This window comes from Diceros bicornis, chromosome 2 (assembly GCF_020826845.1).
Source record: "Diceros bicornis minor isolate mBicDic1 chromosome 2, mDicBic1.mat.cur, whole genome shotgun sequence".
NCBI lineage: Eukaryota > Metazoa > Chordata > Mammalia > Perissodactyla > Rhinocerotidae > Diceros > Diceros bicornis.
Window position 1 is genome coordinate 10,375,167 of NC_080741.1, and position 19,169 is coordinate 10,394,335.

Below are 19,169 nucleotides of genomic sequence, written 5' to 3' on the forward strand. Positions count from 1 at the left end.
GAGGCTCAAAATCATTCCAGTATTCCAGCCTGTGCCAGGACACCTCAACTTTTTTTGGAAGCCTCTTCTTGAAATCACACTACATACAGTATTTCAAAAAAGTGGGAAAAGTTGCAAGAGAATTTCCTCCACCACCCTCCCTCTGAGAAAAGGAAAACACATTTTCACAATCATCACTTTTGGAAATGGAAAAATGCTGCCTCGTTTATGAGAATACCAAGGTCCTCCACCTGTCAGGCCTGACATGATTCAGCTGCACAAGCCTGAGCCATTTTTGATTCTCTGTGTGCTGGGGACGAGTGTCATACATACTGATTTGCACAGAAAAACACAGAGAGCTCCCTCCAGGGAGAGCCAGCATTTTGACAAGGTGAATGACAACTCGGAACAACAGGGGTAGAGGAACTACTGTGTGGTGGTGTCCACAGACCCAGGCAGATCTTGTGCCAGGTTGCTGAGAGCTGCTGCATTAAAATATCACTTGAAATTTAAATTCCCTGTAAAACACAAGGAAACTATGGGTCAGAGAGCTGCTAATGAAGATTCTAGGGATGGGATTGTCACTAAATCACCCTGAACACTTAGAAGTGACTGAAGGAGCATTAGGAAAGTGGTCAGTTAAAAAGCTAGCAGAAAAAGAAAAAAAAAAAGCAGACCATCTTTTAAGAGTCAACTCATTGAGATACTGATGAGGGCAGGCAGTCATTATCTGTATTTTTATCTCCAGGTATGGAAACTACATTTGAGCTGAGAAAATATTAGTTTTGATGCTATAATAGAGTTGTGGTAGGGGGCAAGATTCTTGGTATGATGAATTAGTTAAGAAATTAATGAAAATATCATATTACTTCACTGTTAGGGTATTTCTCTTGAAGAATGAGAATTACCTTATATTTGGCCTCAACAGTTTTTATAAAACTTTAATTCATGCCCTTCAGCGATGTTCTGGATATTTTCAACCCTCCTCTAGCCTCTGACTCAGGCTTTGCTGCCCTTGCTCTCAGCAGATGGTCTTGCTTTACTGGGAAGCTACCTTTATCTCATCCCCTCAGTTGCTCTCTGCCTCCTCTGGACCTTGATACAGAAGTCTTCCTTGTTTTCCCTCTGTCTTCAGCCTTTCTTTCCTCTAGCTTATCCACTCAACCTATAAACAAGGAATCTAAGAGATAGCCTCCCTGGGCTTTCTACCCTGTAGGCTATTGTTTTTTCCATCTCCATCCCTTATCACCAGCTTCTCAGAAGTGCAGGCCTCATCATTCATTCCCCCCCCATTCCCCTGCTGTTTCACTGCTGACACTGTTTTCTCAGATCTCTCCAATGATTCAATGGCATTTCTCAATCATCCATTGCTCTTACCTGGGGGTAGTTGTGTGAGCGCTTGTGTGTGTGTGCTTATTTATTTGAGCGTAAGTTTACATGTGCTTGTATCCCTTAATACCAATTTGAGAGACAAAGTGGATTTTTCTCTAGCTGAACAGGCAGGTGAGAAGAGAGTGTGTGGAGGAGAAGGAGCCCCAAGCCCAGGTGGAGCATTAGAACTTGCCACTAAGACATGAGTAGAACGAAATATGACAAAGGGAAAAAGGACTAAATCTCCTGATAAAATCAGAGGTTTAAGAAATTGGATCGTGTCTTCTCCCCTTCCTATCCACATGGTGTCTAGAGTGTTCTCTCCATCATAAGAAGGCTCAGCTAAATAGGCATTGCTTTTTAGCCTAGCCTTGGGCCTGGGTTGTCCTCACAAACCCAGCAAGGTGTGGGCAGGGCTGGTGTGAGCATGTCCACAGCTGTTCCAAGAGATTCTCTCCTGGGAAGGTGCCATCAAGTGTCTTGACATTGTGTGTAAGATTGAGCCCTGCCAGCGAGTTAATTAAATGAGTTTTTCAAAAGCTTCAAACTTAGCAGCAAGAGTGGGTGGCTAATTTCCTGACTCACCTATTCAACTCATTTGTGGTCCCAGCAAATACTCCCTCTTGTAGGACACACTGGCTTGCTTTATTTCAAAGCTGTCCCATTTCTTCACAGGGTAGATAGGAATGTGCAAAGTCATAGCTTTCTCTTTTGTGTGGGATATTGTTTATGAAGTGGAGTTCAGTTCTTCTTGCAAAAGGAATTGTGGGAATGTCAAAACAGTTTTGTACAAAACTGGATATTCAATTAAAAGCCTGTCCCTCCAAAGGCCCAAAGCTCTCCCTGGAAAGATGCAGAGTCTATCCCAGCACAAAGTGGACTCCATAACTGGAAAAGTAGAGAAAGGAACCCAGGGCCTTACATCTCTATTCGTGAGCCTAGGAAACCTCCCTGGGAGTGCAGATGACTGCAAGTCCTCATCAGAGCTTGGAAATACAAATAAACAGCTACAGAGACTAAAGTCAACAGTAGAGCTGCCAAGATATAATTTTCTAGTTTAAGTATAACTTTACTTTTATTCCACAAGATCCTAGCAAAAGGAAAATGCCGTCAATTAAAGCCCCCAATTGAAGCTTCTTTGTTTCAATTAGATGCAGGGTCTTGACTCAATCCAAGAAGGAAACAAAGATTAGCCAGCAGAAGTAATTGCTACCCACCTCCCACTACCACCTGCAAAGGCTAAGGGTTGTGGCAAATACTAGCTACACACTAGTAGAGAGTACAGCTCTGCCATTTTGCCTGTCATGATTAAGCACCTTTTCAGCAGGAATAATAAAATTTATTCTATGCCTGCTAAAATGGGATCTGGCTAATTGTCATGCCAATTCATGACATTTTATTTCTGTTGTTTCTTCTGTCCCAAAGCTAGCTGTTGAGTTCAGTATTCCTTCCTCTAGGATAATTTTTAGTAAGTAAAAATCTATTTACAGAAATTCATGATGGAAATGGTTTCCAGCTGACTTGTCCATGCTTAGAGTTAGATTTGGCAAATATACCATATGTGTATTTCATGCTTCCTTTTCTCCACTCACCCCTTAGCGCTAATTGTCCCCCAAGGATCTCTCATCAACTCTCTCCTCTTTCTATATACTTTGCCCAGGCAATTTCAGCCACTCGTATGGCTTTATGTTCCATCTGTATGCTTATAACCTCCAAATTCTTTCTTCTGCCTCAACTCTGTATAGTTCCAGTCTTTTATTTCTAGCTTTCTTATTGAAATTTCCTCTTGAAATTCCACCTGGCTACTTAGGTCAACATGTCCAACACCAAACTTACTGTAGTCCTCTGTCTACAAACTAATTTCCCTTATGCACTCCCGTCTACCAGTTGCCCAGGAATGAAACCCAGAGGCACTCCTTGCTGTCTGTCAAGCACCAAGACCCACCAATTCTCCATCCCAAGTATCTTGGGAGCGCTGTCTCCTCTGCTCTATCCACCCTGACATTACTTTTTTATTCATTTACTCATTAAAGGTTTACTATATTCCGGCACTGTGCTAAGGGCTAGTGACACACAGGGAAGATGAGAACCAGTGAATAAGTAAAGTACAAAGCACTGTGGTCATGGACCTATCAGAACCCAGGCTGATAGATGTTGTGGGGGAGGAAGAAATTTCCCTGTACCATTCTAGGTTCTTCTGGCTGGTCTAAGAATTAAATTGACATGGGACAGGTTAACAGGAGAAAATCAAATATAATTTCCTATGTATGGGAACCCCACACACATAAAAGAGTCAGAGACCCCACATAAGTGAAAGCTTCAGAGACAAGAAGGTAAAATGAGGTATTTATGGCATCTTGAGCTAAGGAATAGGATAGGGGCCTGAGGCTTTAGGTGGAGAAGGGTAATTGATTAGGACTATAAGAAGAGCAGATGTTCAGTAATTAGAGGTTTGCTCTGCCATACAGATAGGCATAAAAATTTATTTCTGGTAATAACTCTTATTATGAGCATGGCCCCCAATTTAACTTCTTTGAGGGAGAGGTAAAAGTTTCTCTTGAGCCCATAGGGTCTCGATCGCCTTTAACTCAAAATATTCCACGTGCCAAAGTGCCATCTTGGAGAGGCCTGTTCTGAACCTCTTCAATGTGCAGGACAGAGCAGGATGGGCAGGAGTTGGGAGCCTGAATCTAGGACTCTTCTCGTCGGTACAACTCACCTCTTGCCAGAACATTTGGGAAAACCTCTAGCAACATGTCCATCCTGCCCTCTGCTCTGCTGCCTGGGCTTTATTTCCAAAGTTGAAATCAGCTTGTGTCACTCTTCTAACAAACCCTGCCATGGCTCCCCATTGCAGAGGACGAGCGCCAAACTTCTGGACCCTACTTACAAGACCTTCCAGCTCAGCTTTTCTTCCCCATAGCACTCGCTTATACAACGTAGTTACCAGCCTCACGGTCCATAAAATAGGAAAAGAAAGAAGAGAAATGAAAATGCCCACTCTGCTTTAAAAATTTACTGTCAGTACCATCTTCAACTACCCTCTTTCCCCCTGTGGCAATCAACTCAATGGATCATTTTCCTAATGATTGCTCTTCACACTTTGCATAACTTTTCAAATATCAAGTCACCAAATAGTTTTGATGAACACAGATAATCGATGTGTGAATATTTACTGTCTTGATGTACTCCCAGAGGCTCCATACAACAAGCTGCCAGACGCAAGTCCTTAGGTCCTGCTCTCAGGAACACTGAGTCCATCTTTATAGATGAGTGTGATCTCAGGGGAGAATGAGAGCGAGGTGCCAAACACCTCTCCCTTCACAGGAGTAGGCCACTGCAACAACTTTCATTCATTCACCCATTCATTCATTCACTTAGTCATTCACACATCAAACACTTACTGAGCATGTGCCAAGTACCCTGTGTTGCAAAGAGGGGCCCTATCCCCAGGGAGCTCACAGTCTCTATTGTGATAAGTTCCGTAATTTGATCCAAAGTTGGGATCAAAAATGAGTGAGCCAGGTCTCAGGGGGCTGGCGGGATACTTGAGAGTCTTTTAAAGATTGAATAAAGTTTTTTTGTACCAAGAAGTGTGTGCATTTGTGTGTGTGTGTGCGCGCACTTACGTATTTAAGGAATGGGGGGAATGATACTACGTGGATGAGAAAGAAATTGCTGACGTGGTAAAGTGAATCAAAATGCAAAAGTAATTGAAAAACTACACGATGTGTTTAGGAAATTATGGCAAGTTCAATGTGGCTTGAGTGAGGCAGCAAAGGGTGGGCAGGGGGTGCCAAGCAAGAGGCTAGAGGGTAAACAGGGTGTAGATTATGGAAGACTTGTCCCAAGGATCTCCAACTTCCTCTGTTAGCAGTGGGAAGCCCAGAGAAATCACTAAGAAGGGGAGTGAATGATCAGATTGTTTTTTCAATAAAGGTCTGGTATGGGTATAGAGGATGGATTTGAGAAGATAAGCATTTAATGAATACCTTTTAGAAGTGACCACAACCAAAGACAAGTCCATGGCTGTGTCCCAGCTAACTCTGCATATTTGTGTGTGTTTCTTTCCAGTGACGGTACTGGCCATTTTCCATGAACTGCACGTCGACCTCGACCTGTACACACTCTTGTTTGGGGAGAGTGTATTGAATGATGCAGTAGCCATAGTCCTCACATAGTAAGTACCAGCGCTTGGCTTATGTTTCCTTGACCATGTGAAATATGCTTCCACTCTGTGATAATTCCTAGTGGCTTTAATAGTATCTTTTCTCTTGTGTCATATAGATGCAGGCAATTTCTAGCTTTTAAGGAATTGTTACCACAGAAAGTCTACAATAACGGGTACAATTCATTAGGCACCTAATTTCTAACACTATTAACGAGTCTCATGTTTCCAGCCTATTACAAGATACTACCCAGAGGGTAACATTATTTTTTCTCAGTGCATATATTTAGCTGACTCATTTGGGGTTCCTAAAATGCACATAAATGAACTTTCTTCATTTCAAATCAATATCATTTAATTTTTTTCCTTATACAAATCATTTTCCAGATAATAGACTAATAGGAACCATTGTATTTATAGTAAATTTGGCAAACTGGAGATAGAACTTGAGAGTCAGAATACTCTCTTTATTTCTCAGTGCAAATGTAATGTGTTATAGAACCCATGCATCTTCAAGTCATCACGTAACAAGTGAACCTGATGGAGCTGCAGCTAAGAGCTAATGTAAATTTCCCTTCGTCCTGGAAGAATTTTCTTTTTGAGATGAGAACTAGTGCTGCTTCCTCACCTCCCATTTAGACACTTACCATTTATATTTAATAAATGCCACTTTGGTGGCTTTCACTATGTCAGAGGTCTCTTCTTGCTTTTAGATTAAGACCAACATTTTGGGCAACTGTCAAATACCCCAAAGGAAAGTAGCTATCTGAAAATTAAATGTGACAACAGGATTCTATTCAAGGTGTTAATTACTTCAAATGCATTTGAAAATGTACTGCGAAGGAACAAAGGGTTTTTAAAAGTCAGATCTCGCAGAGGGGAGTAGGAAACAAGAGCAGCACTCCTCTTTCCTACCGGCTGACATTTCTTTAGGCTGCCCCCCTCAAGTTGCCACTGAATTCAACAACTTTCAAGCAAGAGTCTCCAAAGAAACTTACATTTCACCTGTCCACCAAGAAGTGCCTTTCCTACATTAAAGGAAAATATCGGTGAGTGCAAACTCAGAGCAAAAGCCATGGCAGATTCACAGATCTTAAAGGATGCTTTTAAAGAAACACCGAGAACAATTTATGAGGACATCAGGACTCTCTGTCCAAGAAATACTAACATTAAAGGAACATTTGGAGTAAAAATTTTTAAAAATCTGCTGAGTCCCTCGTTTTCACTTCCTGAGCTGCGAAGTTGTAAAAGGCCAAGCAAATCAAAACCACTAGAGTGCAAATGAGCTTGGGAAAGAATCACAGCTACAGCCCAGGGAAGGTTTGGCCTTTCCACTGTCACCACTACCATTCACAGTAGTTTTTCATTAAAAATGTAGACTCCAAGGATGAGTGTTGATGCTGTTGAGCACAAGCCCGGGGGCATATGAAACAGTCTATTTAGTACCCCTTCAGGTCAATATGTGGTTCTTACTGGCAGTGCCTCTCCCACCCCCCTACCCATGCGCTGCGTGTCTGAATAAATGTATTTCCCACCGTGGTGAGATCGCTTCCTTTCTAGGCACAAGACACTTGCCATTCCAGCTGAATTCTTGTGCTTCCCAGCTATGGCAATTCAGGTATCGTGCAGAGTGACCCCAATGAATTCCGCCTTTAAAACAAAGGTAATCCTAAATTAGGAATACTTGACAGGAAACTTCCACACATTCGAATCTGCAGGCTCTTTCTTCCGCCTGGTGCATTTGGACCCCACTAGCCCTTTCTGTGAGCTCTACTGAGTGGTTTGTACCTGCCCTGTCCTGGGTCTGGACTATTGGTCCACGGGCTGTCTGTTGCTGACCGCTTCCTCCACCTTGCACAACTTGCCACATGTTGTACTCTTCACTTTTCTCACTTGCTTCTTAAATGCAGTTTACAGCACATAAGACCATCTCTTTTTATACATCTATGTACACACACGTATTCCCTCTCCTTTTAACGCCCCAACGCACACTCTTCTCTTCCAACTATCTTCTAGTTTCCTTAGAAAAGCCCTATTTAAAAGTTTTCCATGACTTTTAGACCAGAAGTTCCAACATTTGTCTATCCATATGTCTCTCCGTTTTTCTCTCCCATAGGAGCCCATAGTGCCCTGACACAACTCTGCTGGTAACTTCATGCCTTCTCACACTCAAAGTTCCCTCCTCCTCAGCTTCTGTTTCTGCCTAATCAAGTCTTTTACCCCTTACCCCAGTCTCTGCCTTTGGGAACCAATAGTCCGTATGCTAAGCCCCCACCCACTCCTGCACGTGCTTCCATCAATTCCCTTCCAAAACGGCAGTTCACGCATATGTTGGCCTTCCTAGGTAGTAAGTTTTTGAAGATAGTCTATGTACTTGAAAGACATATTAAAAGAACAAATGAAAACCTCTTTTGTTTTTCCTTTTCTTAGTTCAACCTGTGTGTGGTTTTGAAGTTTAAGAATAGTGATAGAGCTCTTCTCGAACCATGGAAAAGAAAAGTTATACATTTTGATGTGAAATCAAGTATAATAAATGACCGAAATCATCACCCTTTGCAGTGCTTCCAGAACCCCTTTGGAATGGCCACACGCTTTCATTTACCTTCCCATCTTCCACCAGCAAACCTCCTTGTTTAAGAACCATCCTCTTCAGTTTTATTATTTTTTAAATTTTAATTGTTAGTGTGAGAATACTATTCCCTAGTATTTTCATTCAAATGTCCAGTAATTTAGCCACATTTTAGATTAAATCAGCTTTTCCATGCTAGTCTAAGAAGCAGATGACTAATTATAATACTGTTTGTTAGGTTAAATGTGTTCTGAACCTCAGACAACTAACACATAATTGAATTTGATGACCACAACTCTTGTACACAGTAGTAGGTGGTGGATGGTGTCCCTATGGCTTAAAGTGATCCAGAATTGTTCATCTTAAAATAAAAGTAACTGTATTTAACAAAAAAGTTTTGCAATTACCTTGTCTCTGACCCATACTATTATTTCAAGTATATAGGGAATGTCGTGTCCAAACATGTATGCGTACTGGTTCCCGAGTGAATGAATTCCACATGATGGGTTTGCATTTCTAAAGATTGTTTAATAGGCTGTGGAGGAAGGCAAAAGATATATTGAAGAGGTCTTGAAGGATGTGTGTTTTTGAATCCTAAACAAAGACATTACTTTTAGAGGCAGCATGGTAGAGTAGAAAGACCCCAAGATTTAAGTCAAAAGAGCCAGTGTCAGGATTGCCATGAATTAACTGTACAATTATTATAGTTGTCAGGAAACCAACCCAAACTGGAGTAAACAAAAAGGAATCTGTGTTGGCGGATGTAACTGGAAGCAGGAGTAGAAATGGCTCAGGAAAGGATCCAGTGAAATGAGCAGGACTCTTGCTTTCCTCATTCAGCTCCTTCAGGGTTAGCTCCCTCGCCTGGTCACAAGACGGCTGCCAGCACCTGCCAGGGCTATAACTTTCTTCAGGACAATAGAGCAAGAAGCTTTGTCGCATTATTCCCAGCCTGAATCTTAGTCCACCTGACAGATTCTGATGCCATTCCAGACCCACTCGTGGCCAGGGAGATATACTGCACTTATTGGCTCAGGTCTAAGTCACATGCTTCATGAGTTCAAGGCTGTAATCAGTTTCACTTGGAAACACATGAACTAAGACTGGGGAAAGATGGGTTTATTGCTCAGACTAATATTGCCACAAAAAAGGAAAACTGGATGCTGGACAGAAACAAAATAAAACCTAGAAGACCAGGACAGTGACTTTATATGGCCATAGACTCTCCATGCTTGTTTCCTTACCTACAAAATGTAATAGTTGTTCTACATACATTACAAAATTATTCTGAACAATAAATAAAGCAATATGGTTGGAAAGGCTCTATAATCTATATAATCTATGTAATCTATGCTACATCAATATATATATACTTATTATAATTTATATAATCATTTATATCAATATATTTCATTGTACTTACACAGAACTCTCTGGTTTCATTAAAATGACTAAAGATTGACCTGCTTCTAATGAAGCATTCCTTCATAAATATGGCATTTTATGATCCAAGGAAAATAGAGAATAACCATTTTTCCATGTGACTTCCCCATTAGGAATGAACCACTTAGTTAAGGCATACTGTCTAAAGTTGATAAATCAAGAAATAGAGATTGAAGTATATTACTTAAAGTTATAAAGGTACTCACAACCAAAATTGATATTACTCATGGAAGTTAAGTGGAGGAGGGGAGAGGGAAAGAAAGGGATATGTTAACTAAAATGCCACATCTCTCATAGTAAGAAATCCATATATACTCTGTGGAGTTGATAAATCAAGAAATGGAGTTATGTGAATATTGTTTAGAGTCATAGGGCAACCATCAGGAGAAATAAAAACATAAATGCTTAAAAAGAGATACTTTTGCTATGTAGGACCATGATTTATACAAAGGGGGAAAAGATAATTTAGCTCTTTATTTTGTATCCTTTTATACTGTCTGAAAGTTTGTATGTGTTTTAATTATATTTATTTAAAATATTCTTCTTCAGGTGGTCAAGATATCAAAAGCAGAAACTATAAAAGAAAAGCCAATTTACTTAATGGCAATAGAGTCAAGCAATCCTAGCAGGCAAAAACCACTACAGATAAAATTAAATGACAAATGATAAGCCAAGGAATGCAGTTTCAACCACATGTTCATAGGTTAATGGTCTATATAATATAAACGATGACTGTTAATCTGTTTAATATAGCAAATGTACTAGTTATGTTACCTTAGGTAAGTTACTTAACCTATCTGTGCCTCAGATGCCTCGTTTGAAAAATAAGGATGGTATTAGCACTTACCTCGTTGGGTGGGAGTCAACATAAAACACCTAGAACAAGGCCTGGCTTCTAACACTCAGAAATGTTAGAAATCAGCTGCTGCTATTACCCTGATATCAAAGACCAATAAGGAGAAAGGAAGCATAATGGAAAAATGGGCAAAGTATATATGTTGGTCATAAACAAGAGAAGAAATATAAATGGCCAATAGCTCTACTAAGTAAGATCAGCTTCACTAATAATGAAATGAAACAAAGTCAACAACGGAGTATCAATTTTTACTCAGCAAGTCTTCAAATCTTCAGAACTCAAGAGAGAACAATCATGCTGGGGTAAGTCAAGGTCTGGGGAGATGGGACCTCCTACATTACTGGTGAAAGAGAAAAGTTATAAAACGTTTACAAGGTCAATTTGGCAATATTTACTAACACTCATTGGAATCTGTGAATCCTTTGATCCATCTATTTCATTTCTAGAAATTTATCCTAAGAAGTAATTAAGAGCATGTGCAACAATTTCTCCATGGAGATGAGTGCATTAATTTGAGTAAGAAGTTGTACATAAGTTACTAGCTGGTTGGGCAAATTATAATATATTAATGTCATGTAATTTCATGTGGTCATTTGAAAAATAATACAGAAATAATATATTGATGTGAAGAGATATTTGCAATATATTTTTAAAGAAAATAAGAAAATTTTAAAATGGTAGATACAATAAGATCTATTTTTGTTAAAAAAATCACAGCCAAATTCGTGTGTGTATATGTGTGTGCATGTGTATGTGCGTAGAATTATAACATGTTATAAATATAATTTATATATATATAATCAAAGCATTAAGTGGGATCATAGGTGATTTTTATTTTCGTCTTTTGGCATATATATGTATATTTGTTGAGATAGATGAAATTACTTATGGTCAACTCTGGTCCAAAGAATCCCCCATTAACATACTTGATAATTGGCAATCTTCATTAAGTGCAGATTTTATGTAGATTTAAGTCTGAAATTTTTTTTTATCCATGAAAGAGGAGAAAGAGGATGTTGACTCTTCTCAGCCACTTATCTGCACAACAGAAATATTGTTGGGATTGTACTGAAACATCTACTTGTGAAATAATTCCACAGCATGCAGATGCCTCCAGATTTTCTTAGAGATAAAATAGGAACCTCATTAAATAGCTGGCTCTTGGATGACAATAAATACATACTTTATTCCCTGTTAAGCAAATGCTTATAAAGAAATTCAACGTAGATCATTAAAAGAGAAGGAGAAATGGAGCACCAATTTTCTCTTTTTAAATAAGAGTGTTATGCTGCTTAGAGGTTCTTACTAGAAAACGCCATTTAAAGTGTGATATCAGTGAATGCTTGGTGCTTAAAGTGAGTGATATTTTGAAAGACCACATTTCTTATAGCCCATGCATCTTATGGGAAATTTAACATGGAAATTAATGGGATGGCTGTAAGACTCAAAGAACCATGTGCCTAAGAGGAATCTTGAGATATCATCCAGCCATTTAACAAAAAGGTACTGAGGACATATATGTGCCAGACATTATGCTGAGCATTGGTGATATAGATTGGATGGGTACAGTCACCCACTCTTGCCCTCAACAACTCCTCACTGCAATAGGCAAACAATAGCTATAACAGGATTTAATATGTGCAACGAAACCTTGCTCTAAAAATCATCCCAGAAAATAGCTGTGTAGGGATTGGTTATAAACACATATCACTAAGGAAATTCTATGATTTCTCTTGGTACTATCATCTCTACATAGACTGTAAGCTCCTTGAAGGCAAGTTATACTTTTCTCCATCCCCCCACAACACACAGCTAATTATTTGGAAGCTTCTCAAATAATTAATGAGTGAGTTCATATACCCTTTCAAATACAGGTGGGAACATTTTACTACTCCTCTTATTAAAATCTATTGCAGAGGATGGATATTTAATATTCTTCATACTGCTTCTTCCAAATATTTGGAAAGCCTTATTAGTTAGCCTCATTAGCTCTACTTCTTCTCCCGTTTGACCCATAGTTGTAAACACGGAGTTGATAAGAAGGTGTCTCCTTTTGATGAGAATAAACTGAAACTTTTCACAACCACAGAGTATAATATTCCTCATGAATCTGCTTAACTTAAAAACAAATTTCTTATCTTGACACATCTTTCTGCAGGTAATTCACTTTGATATTTGCCTTGGAAACTGATAATCAGCATGAAACGCATTTATTTTGATGCCTGTCTGGATACTGCTGTGATACATAATTAAAAAAAAAAAAAAGTTATGGCCCTTTTTGCTTAAAGACTCCTTGTCCTGGCAGTCAATTCCATGCCAACTTCATTTTTGGACACCAGGTGGCATTACTTAGCAGGAATGGGAAGGCACCCTGGCATCTCTAAGGAGCATCTGGGAGGCAGCGCTCAGCTGACCTCCAGCTTTAAGGCAGAACACCCAGTGTTTGCTGCCCACACCCCTGCCTGCTGCTGCGGCCCTGTTTGTTTTTTCTCATTCCTGATCCCTGGTTCCCGTTTCCTGGCTATGACTGGCATCCCTCCTACCCTAGCTCTTAATGTCCCTGTTCAGATTACTTGGAATTGACCTTGGCTTTATCCTGTGACTCTGTCCCTTGTCTCTTAGATTAGATCTGACATTCACTCACTGCTTCTCTGGAACTCAGCCCATGACTTAGAACTTGCTATGCTCCACGTCAGGCCATGCACGACAAACTGACTGACCCAAAATAAATAAATAAAAGAAACTCATGTTGATGGTTTCCTACCTCAATTCCATTGTACTTTAATTTACTGGTGTACAAGTCAGATGTAAGTGACAGAAACCCAATTCAAATTAGGGTAAGCAAAAGGAATTCATTGGCCTATTTAACAGGGGTTGGTCTGACCCTGGGCATGCCAGGACTCAGGATTCAAACATGGTTGTCCATTCTTCCTGGGCCCTGATTCCCTCTGAGTGCTAGCCTCATTCTTTCCTAGTACAGATAGATGACTTACTCTACGAAGCAGGAGAGGGTGACTAATGGCTTCTTTGGGCTTATACTGTTCTAGCTCAAAATAACACTTAATGCTCCTAATATTTGCATATCAACCACAGAGAAGTACTCCTATTGGCTCTGCTTGTATCAGAAGATCACCTATCGGCCAATCACATAGTACTCCAAGGGAATTAAATGTGATGATTGGCCACTTCTGAACCATATCCCCATCCCTGTGGCCAGTGGCATGGAATCTCTTATTAGAAGAAAGAGACTGAAGGACAAGTACAATGGGCATCTCAGAACAACAACTACCTATTTCACAATAGTGGAATGTTCAGAACATGGTGGATTGAAATGAGGCAGATAGGCCCTGTGTCATTACAAACTCAAAGAAATGCTTTATTTAAAAATCTTTTCTAAATGTAGAATTGATTTTGAGAAGAGAAAAGGAAATTCTGTATGTGTGAGAAACAAGAGAGAAATCATGGCAAGAATGGGAAGCTACCACTGTCAGTGGCCGCATGATTTTGTGTAGGGGATACACCCAGAGGTTTTGGAGCTGTAGTCCCATTTCCATGTGAAAATCAGAGCCCTGTCTGTAAGCTCACTCATCGTAACAGAACTTAAACAAAGCTCTTTGAATAAAGGAGTCTCCAAGTGCTCTCTCAGGCACATAGACTGTCTATCAGCCTCAAGAAAGGGTGAGGAAACTTGCCATCTCTCTAGAATTGGAACCAAAATCCCTGGCCTAGGCAGTTGTGATATAGGATTTACAAGCCAATAAATTAAGATAAAAAGTTTTAAGGACTATTGAAACACCTGCCCCAGCCTCATTTCCCTTTCCTTATTTCCAAATATGCCAAACTGCTCTGAAGTGATATTTTCTCAATCTAGGCACATGGAAATCCCATAGAAAAAAAACAACCCTTTCTGAAAATGAGTTCACCACAAAAATTTACTGGCCACAAAAGGAAATAATTCCACTATGAAGAAAAGCCAAGAGATAAGCAAAACAAAAGTAAATCAGAATAATATGCACCCTAAGAAACTAAAAAAAATTACAGAAATTTGAGATAAATTATAAAATGAGCATATTAAAAATGACTAAAGAGAAATGTAAGAGTAGGAAAAAGTTAGGAAAGAATAGGAAAATAGGAAACAAAAGAAGATTTCAAAATGAAAAATGCAGATATTGACATTAAAAACTAAGTGGGTAAGATAAATGCCATATTAAATCCAGCTAGTGAACCAGAAGATAAAGGTGGCAAATGACCAAGAATACAGAACAGATTAAAAAAATATGAAAGGCTGGTTAAGAGACATGGAGGATAGCATGAAAAAAATTCAGAATACATCAATAAAAATTTTAAAAGGAGAAATTAAACAGAATTGATCTGTGGCAATATTTGAAGAGATAATGGATGATAATTTTCCAGAATTGAAGAGAAAAATTGAAACATCATATTATGTCCAGAGCTGGATAAATTAAAACTAATCTATAGCCAAATACATTGTAGTGAAACATGAGATCATCAAAGACAAAGTGGAAATCTTAAAAGCAATCAGAGAGGAAAGATGGATTACCTAAAATGGAAAACAATTTGGATGGTAGCAGTTTTCTCATTAGCAATAATAGCTGCCAGAGGACAGGGGAATAATATGTAAAGTATTAAGGGAAAATAACCTACAACCAAGGTTCTAAACTCAACTAAAATACCATTCAAGGGAAAGAATGAAATAAAGACGTTTTCAGATAGAGTTTACCACTCATAGATAATCAATGATAGAAATAGGAAACTGAACTCGCAAAGAAGTGAGAGTCAAGGAGTCGTGAGCAAAGAAATTGAAGAAACAGTCATAATTCTAGTAAGGAATGACTGTGACAATAATAATGATGATGATTAATGGGAGGGGTAAAATAAGGTAAACCAAGCACTCTGTTATCCACTACAATATTCAAAGATGGTGGACACTGAATGATAGCGGAGGGAGAGATGATGATGTGTAGAGAAAGTGGAGACAGCAAAAGAGCTGTTTATGAAAGCAAGCCAATATTCACTCGGGTAGCTGTGTTCATCAAAATGTTTCTCAGAATGGTGCAAAAGAGTCTGACAACAGGTAATCCTTTTCAATTTGGTTTAGAAATGCTGAAATTAATTTATACCTGCTATGAAACTCTAGACAGTCTCTAATAATTTCAAACTGTGTAAAGGATTCCTATACATTAGGAAGCTGGTAAAGCATCTTCTCTGGGATCTTCCATCTTCCTCTGCAAGATTTTACGTTCTTTCTTGTATTCTAGTTGTCACTACCTGTGGAACTCATCATGTTCTCTATGGAGGCTGTCCTTCATCTTTCTCATTGTCTTTCTAATTTCTCTTACTCTCTATTTTGACTACCTTGTTCTCATATTGTGAAATTTATGATCCACACTGGGAATCCATCTGTTCAGTTCTTTCCAAGTCCTGGGAAGAGGTTACCTCCACGGGTGGAAAGCAGGGGACGTTTTCTGCCACACCAGTTGTTGGTATGCTGTGTGATGGAGATTCTTTAAAAATTGTCCTTTATGTCCCCAAGTGATTTTGAGCTGATGTTCTAGGCAACAAACCAGTTTTGAGACAGACTTGGAAGGGGTAGTTCTGTCTTCTGATATACATTGTCACTAAGTCATAGTAGCTTCTTATTCGTTTTAGCCCCTGTTTGCAATTTTGTGTCTCTACAGTGCAGGGCCTGATGATGTTCCCTAGTCTGGGCCCAGGATGACCAGCTATGAACTGAGTGAGTGACTTGTACTAAGCAATGTATGCATGAGGCAGAGGTGGACACCAGGGTACTGTTGTAATAAACACCAAGAAATTACTGACCCAAGGACCAGAATATCCGTGCTAGCGTGATCAGCTCATCTTCTTTCTATAGTCAAGCTACTTAGGAAGCCGAATCGTAATCAGCATCCACTTTATTAATTCACCACAGGAAATTGCTGTCAGCAGCTGTTACGAGAGGTTCGGGGATTCGATCGGAGACGTAAAAGACACTTTCCACTCCAAACAAAGGGACCGAAGGTATATTTTATTATATAGAGGATAGTAAAGGTGACAGTCTGCAAACAGATCCAAATAGGTCAAATATTAAGAGGGAAAAAACATCAGCCCGACTGGAAAGGGAAAACACCCACATCGGCTGAAGAGAAATGACACAAATCAACCAGAAAGAGAAACACCAGGTTGACCGAAAAGAGAACACATCAAATCAATTACTTCATATCAAATCAATTGCTTCACATCAAATCAGTTACTCACAACATCCACGCCCCACTGCCGGGAGAGCCCTGTCAATCGACGCGGCTGGGCAAGGATCACACGTCCTGGGCAAGGTGTCCCTTCCACAGGTGGAACTCTCACCGGGGCTCAGTTTCCAGCAGTTTTTATACCATCAGTAATTTTCAGAGTAAGCAATTACAGAGTTTGCAGAGCAAGCATTTAGTGTTTCCATGCACAAATGGTTATCAGTGGCGTACGTGCACTGAGCCCCCTGGCTAACATCCCGGCCCAGTAGTTGTGTACGTGCATTGTTCTCTTTGGTTATCGTCCCAGCCCGGCACAGATGGCCAGTCCATCCCGTGCTACGACGCTCCAAGAGCCTTGAAATGTTACAACTTGCAACTCCCTCTGTGAGAGAAAGGCCAGTTCCTGGGAAAAGGCCAGTTCCCACCATACAGAAAGCAGCTTTTATATTTCTTTTTGTGCTGGTGGCTGTAGGTCAATGGAGCGGCCAAACATGGCTGTACTCATGTCAAGACACCAGCATTTCAAGTTCCCAAAAGATCACATGATAAAAGCAGCCTTTCCTGTAGGCAGACCTGTATATAAAAGCAAATAATATGCAGAGAGTTGTATGGTGAGCATGGGGACAGATGAAGGGTAGATTGATGAATCAGATGTTTATCTGCATTCTTCACACAAAAGGTATTTTTTTTCCAATTTGACTTGAAATTTTGAAGTGGTTAGCAACCACCCCCTGAACCCATACCAACATTTAGGATAATTTAAAACTACTCAAAGTTTGTTAGGATAGCTAAATCTTGCTCTCTTCCTACTACCCAAACCTGGTCACTCGCAGTATTTGATTCTATGATTCTTCTTGATTCTTCCATGACTAATCAATTCTTCTGATTGATACATTATACTTTTGTTACTATACATGAGTACCATTTGTCTCTATCTAACGTCCTCTAATATCTGGTAGGGGAATTGACAGTGATTCCCTCTCCTGCTCTATGTTGTGACTGGTGGCATATGTTCACAAGACAGTGGCCTGGTGACAAGAGTTAGCTCGTAACTAGGTATGAGGGCCACCTATGAGAAGCCATCTATGAAAAGAACAGATCACAATTTTGGCCTCATGTGAAGTAAGAGTTCCAAAGATTGTCAAACTGGCTTCAATTAATAACATGATCTAAAATACTACATGTTAAACTTTTTAGGAGGAGATTCTAAGCTTCTTTTAGAATTTGAAGAAAGCTAGGGTTCTCACCTCAGAGGGGGGCAAGTGCATCTAAACAAAAAGACAAAACTCTATAAATAGTTTCAGGAACTCTGGGTTAAGATTTTTTTGTCCTAAGGCGTATTTTCTTTCCAATGTGTTTAAACCTGACTTCTCATTCTGAACAACCAAGAAAACACCTTTTATTTCAGGTGATCAATTCTGAATTTTCCCCCAAGAAAAAGTTTTTCAGAGAACAAGGGGCCAAATCAATATGCAATCATAATTTTGGTCTAAACTAAAAGCTCTCTCTTGGCCTAGAGAATATAATCTGTTCATATTACTTGGGCTCCATAATGAATTTACATGGTAGGCTTATTGCAGGTTTTATGTGGGCTCTGCCTTACTGGGGCATGTAATGCTCAGGGAATCTGATTAAAACTTTGGGAAGGAGCAGCTGTTCGGCTATAGAGGGTGAACACAGGGCCCATTTTTCAGAGCCTGACTGCAAGGCCTGACACCCTCGCCAGCTATTGGATGATAAATTAACAGTCTTTGAATGCCCAGCTCCTGTGTTAATAGCTTTAACATATCGGTTGTTTATGGGAAAGGAGTTGGGAGCTCTTATCAATTGTCCTGTCCCAGAGGGGTCCTTAAATACATCATTTTTTTTTTATTGCCAGAATGACAGGCAGTGTTGAAGGGAGAATTCCTTTCACCATTTAGTTTGTTCTTCATGGGTTCACAACAAGAGTTTCTCATTTCAAAATATAGTGGAGTGAGTGCCCACTGAATTCTCATATGAAATGAAGCACATACAATTCAGACCACATGCTTGCTGGCGTTAACCTGTAGTATCAGGGTCATGGTGTAGTTTCATCTGATCTTTCTAAAGGTGCTTAATTCAAGTTGGACATATGAAAGTCAAATTCTGAAGCCTATTTAGCTTAAATAGCTTATTTCCAGAATGGCAATTAAACGGCCAAATTTGATCTAATGCCATTAATGTGAACATTCTATGTCTGACGCCATTAAATTAAATTCCTAACCCTAATATGTTTGGAGGTCTGTCCTTTTTTATCTTTAACCCCATTCCCGTCTTCACCTGCCTACTTTGCTTTCATGGACATCAGAATATTTCTAAGTGGTGTTAATTCTTAATTATGTGACTGTGGACCGTTTAGATTTTCAGATATTGTTTATTGTTCTAATAGGGGTCTGCTTTTAGCTTTTTCATTAGCATGTTTATAAAAAAACTTATGAAAAGTAGAAAAATATATGCATGTATGCATTCAATTTTTTTTATTAGTAATTCTGGTAAAAG

General features: G+C 39.5%; 1 protein-coding gene across 1 annotated transcript in view; it reads left to right on the top strand.

Moving 5' to 3' along the window:
* The window catches only part of SLC9A9 (solute carrier family 9 member A9), a 527,923-nt gene that overhangs the window by 167,676 nt on the left and 341,078 nt on the right, over positions 1 to 19,169 (top strand). The window contains exon 6 of the mRNA XM_058551402.1: positions 5,425 to 5,530. Coding sequence (XP_058407385.1) covers positions 5,425 to 5,530 — 106 coding nt within the window. The remainder of the gene's footprint in view (positions 1 to 5,424; positions 5,531 to 19,169) is intronic.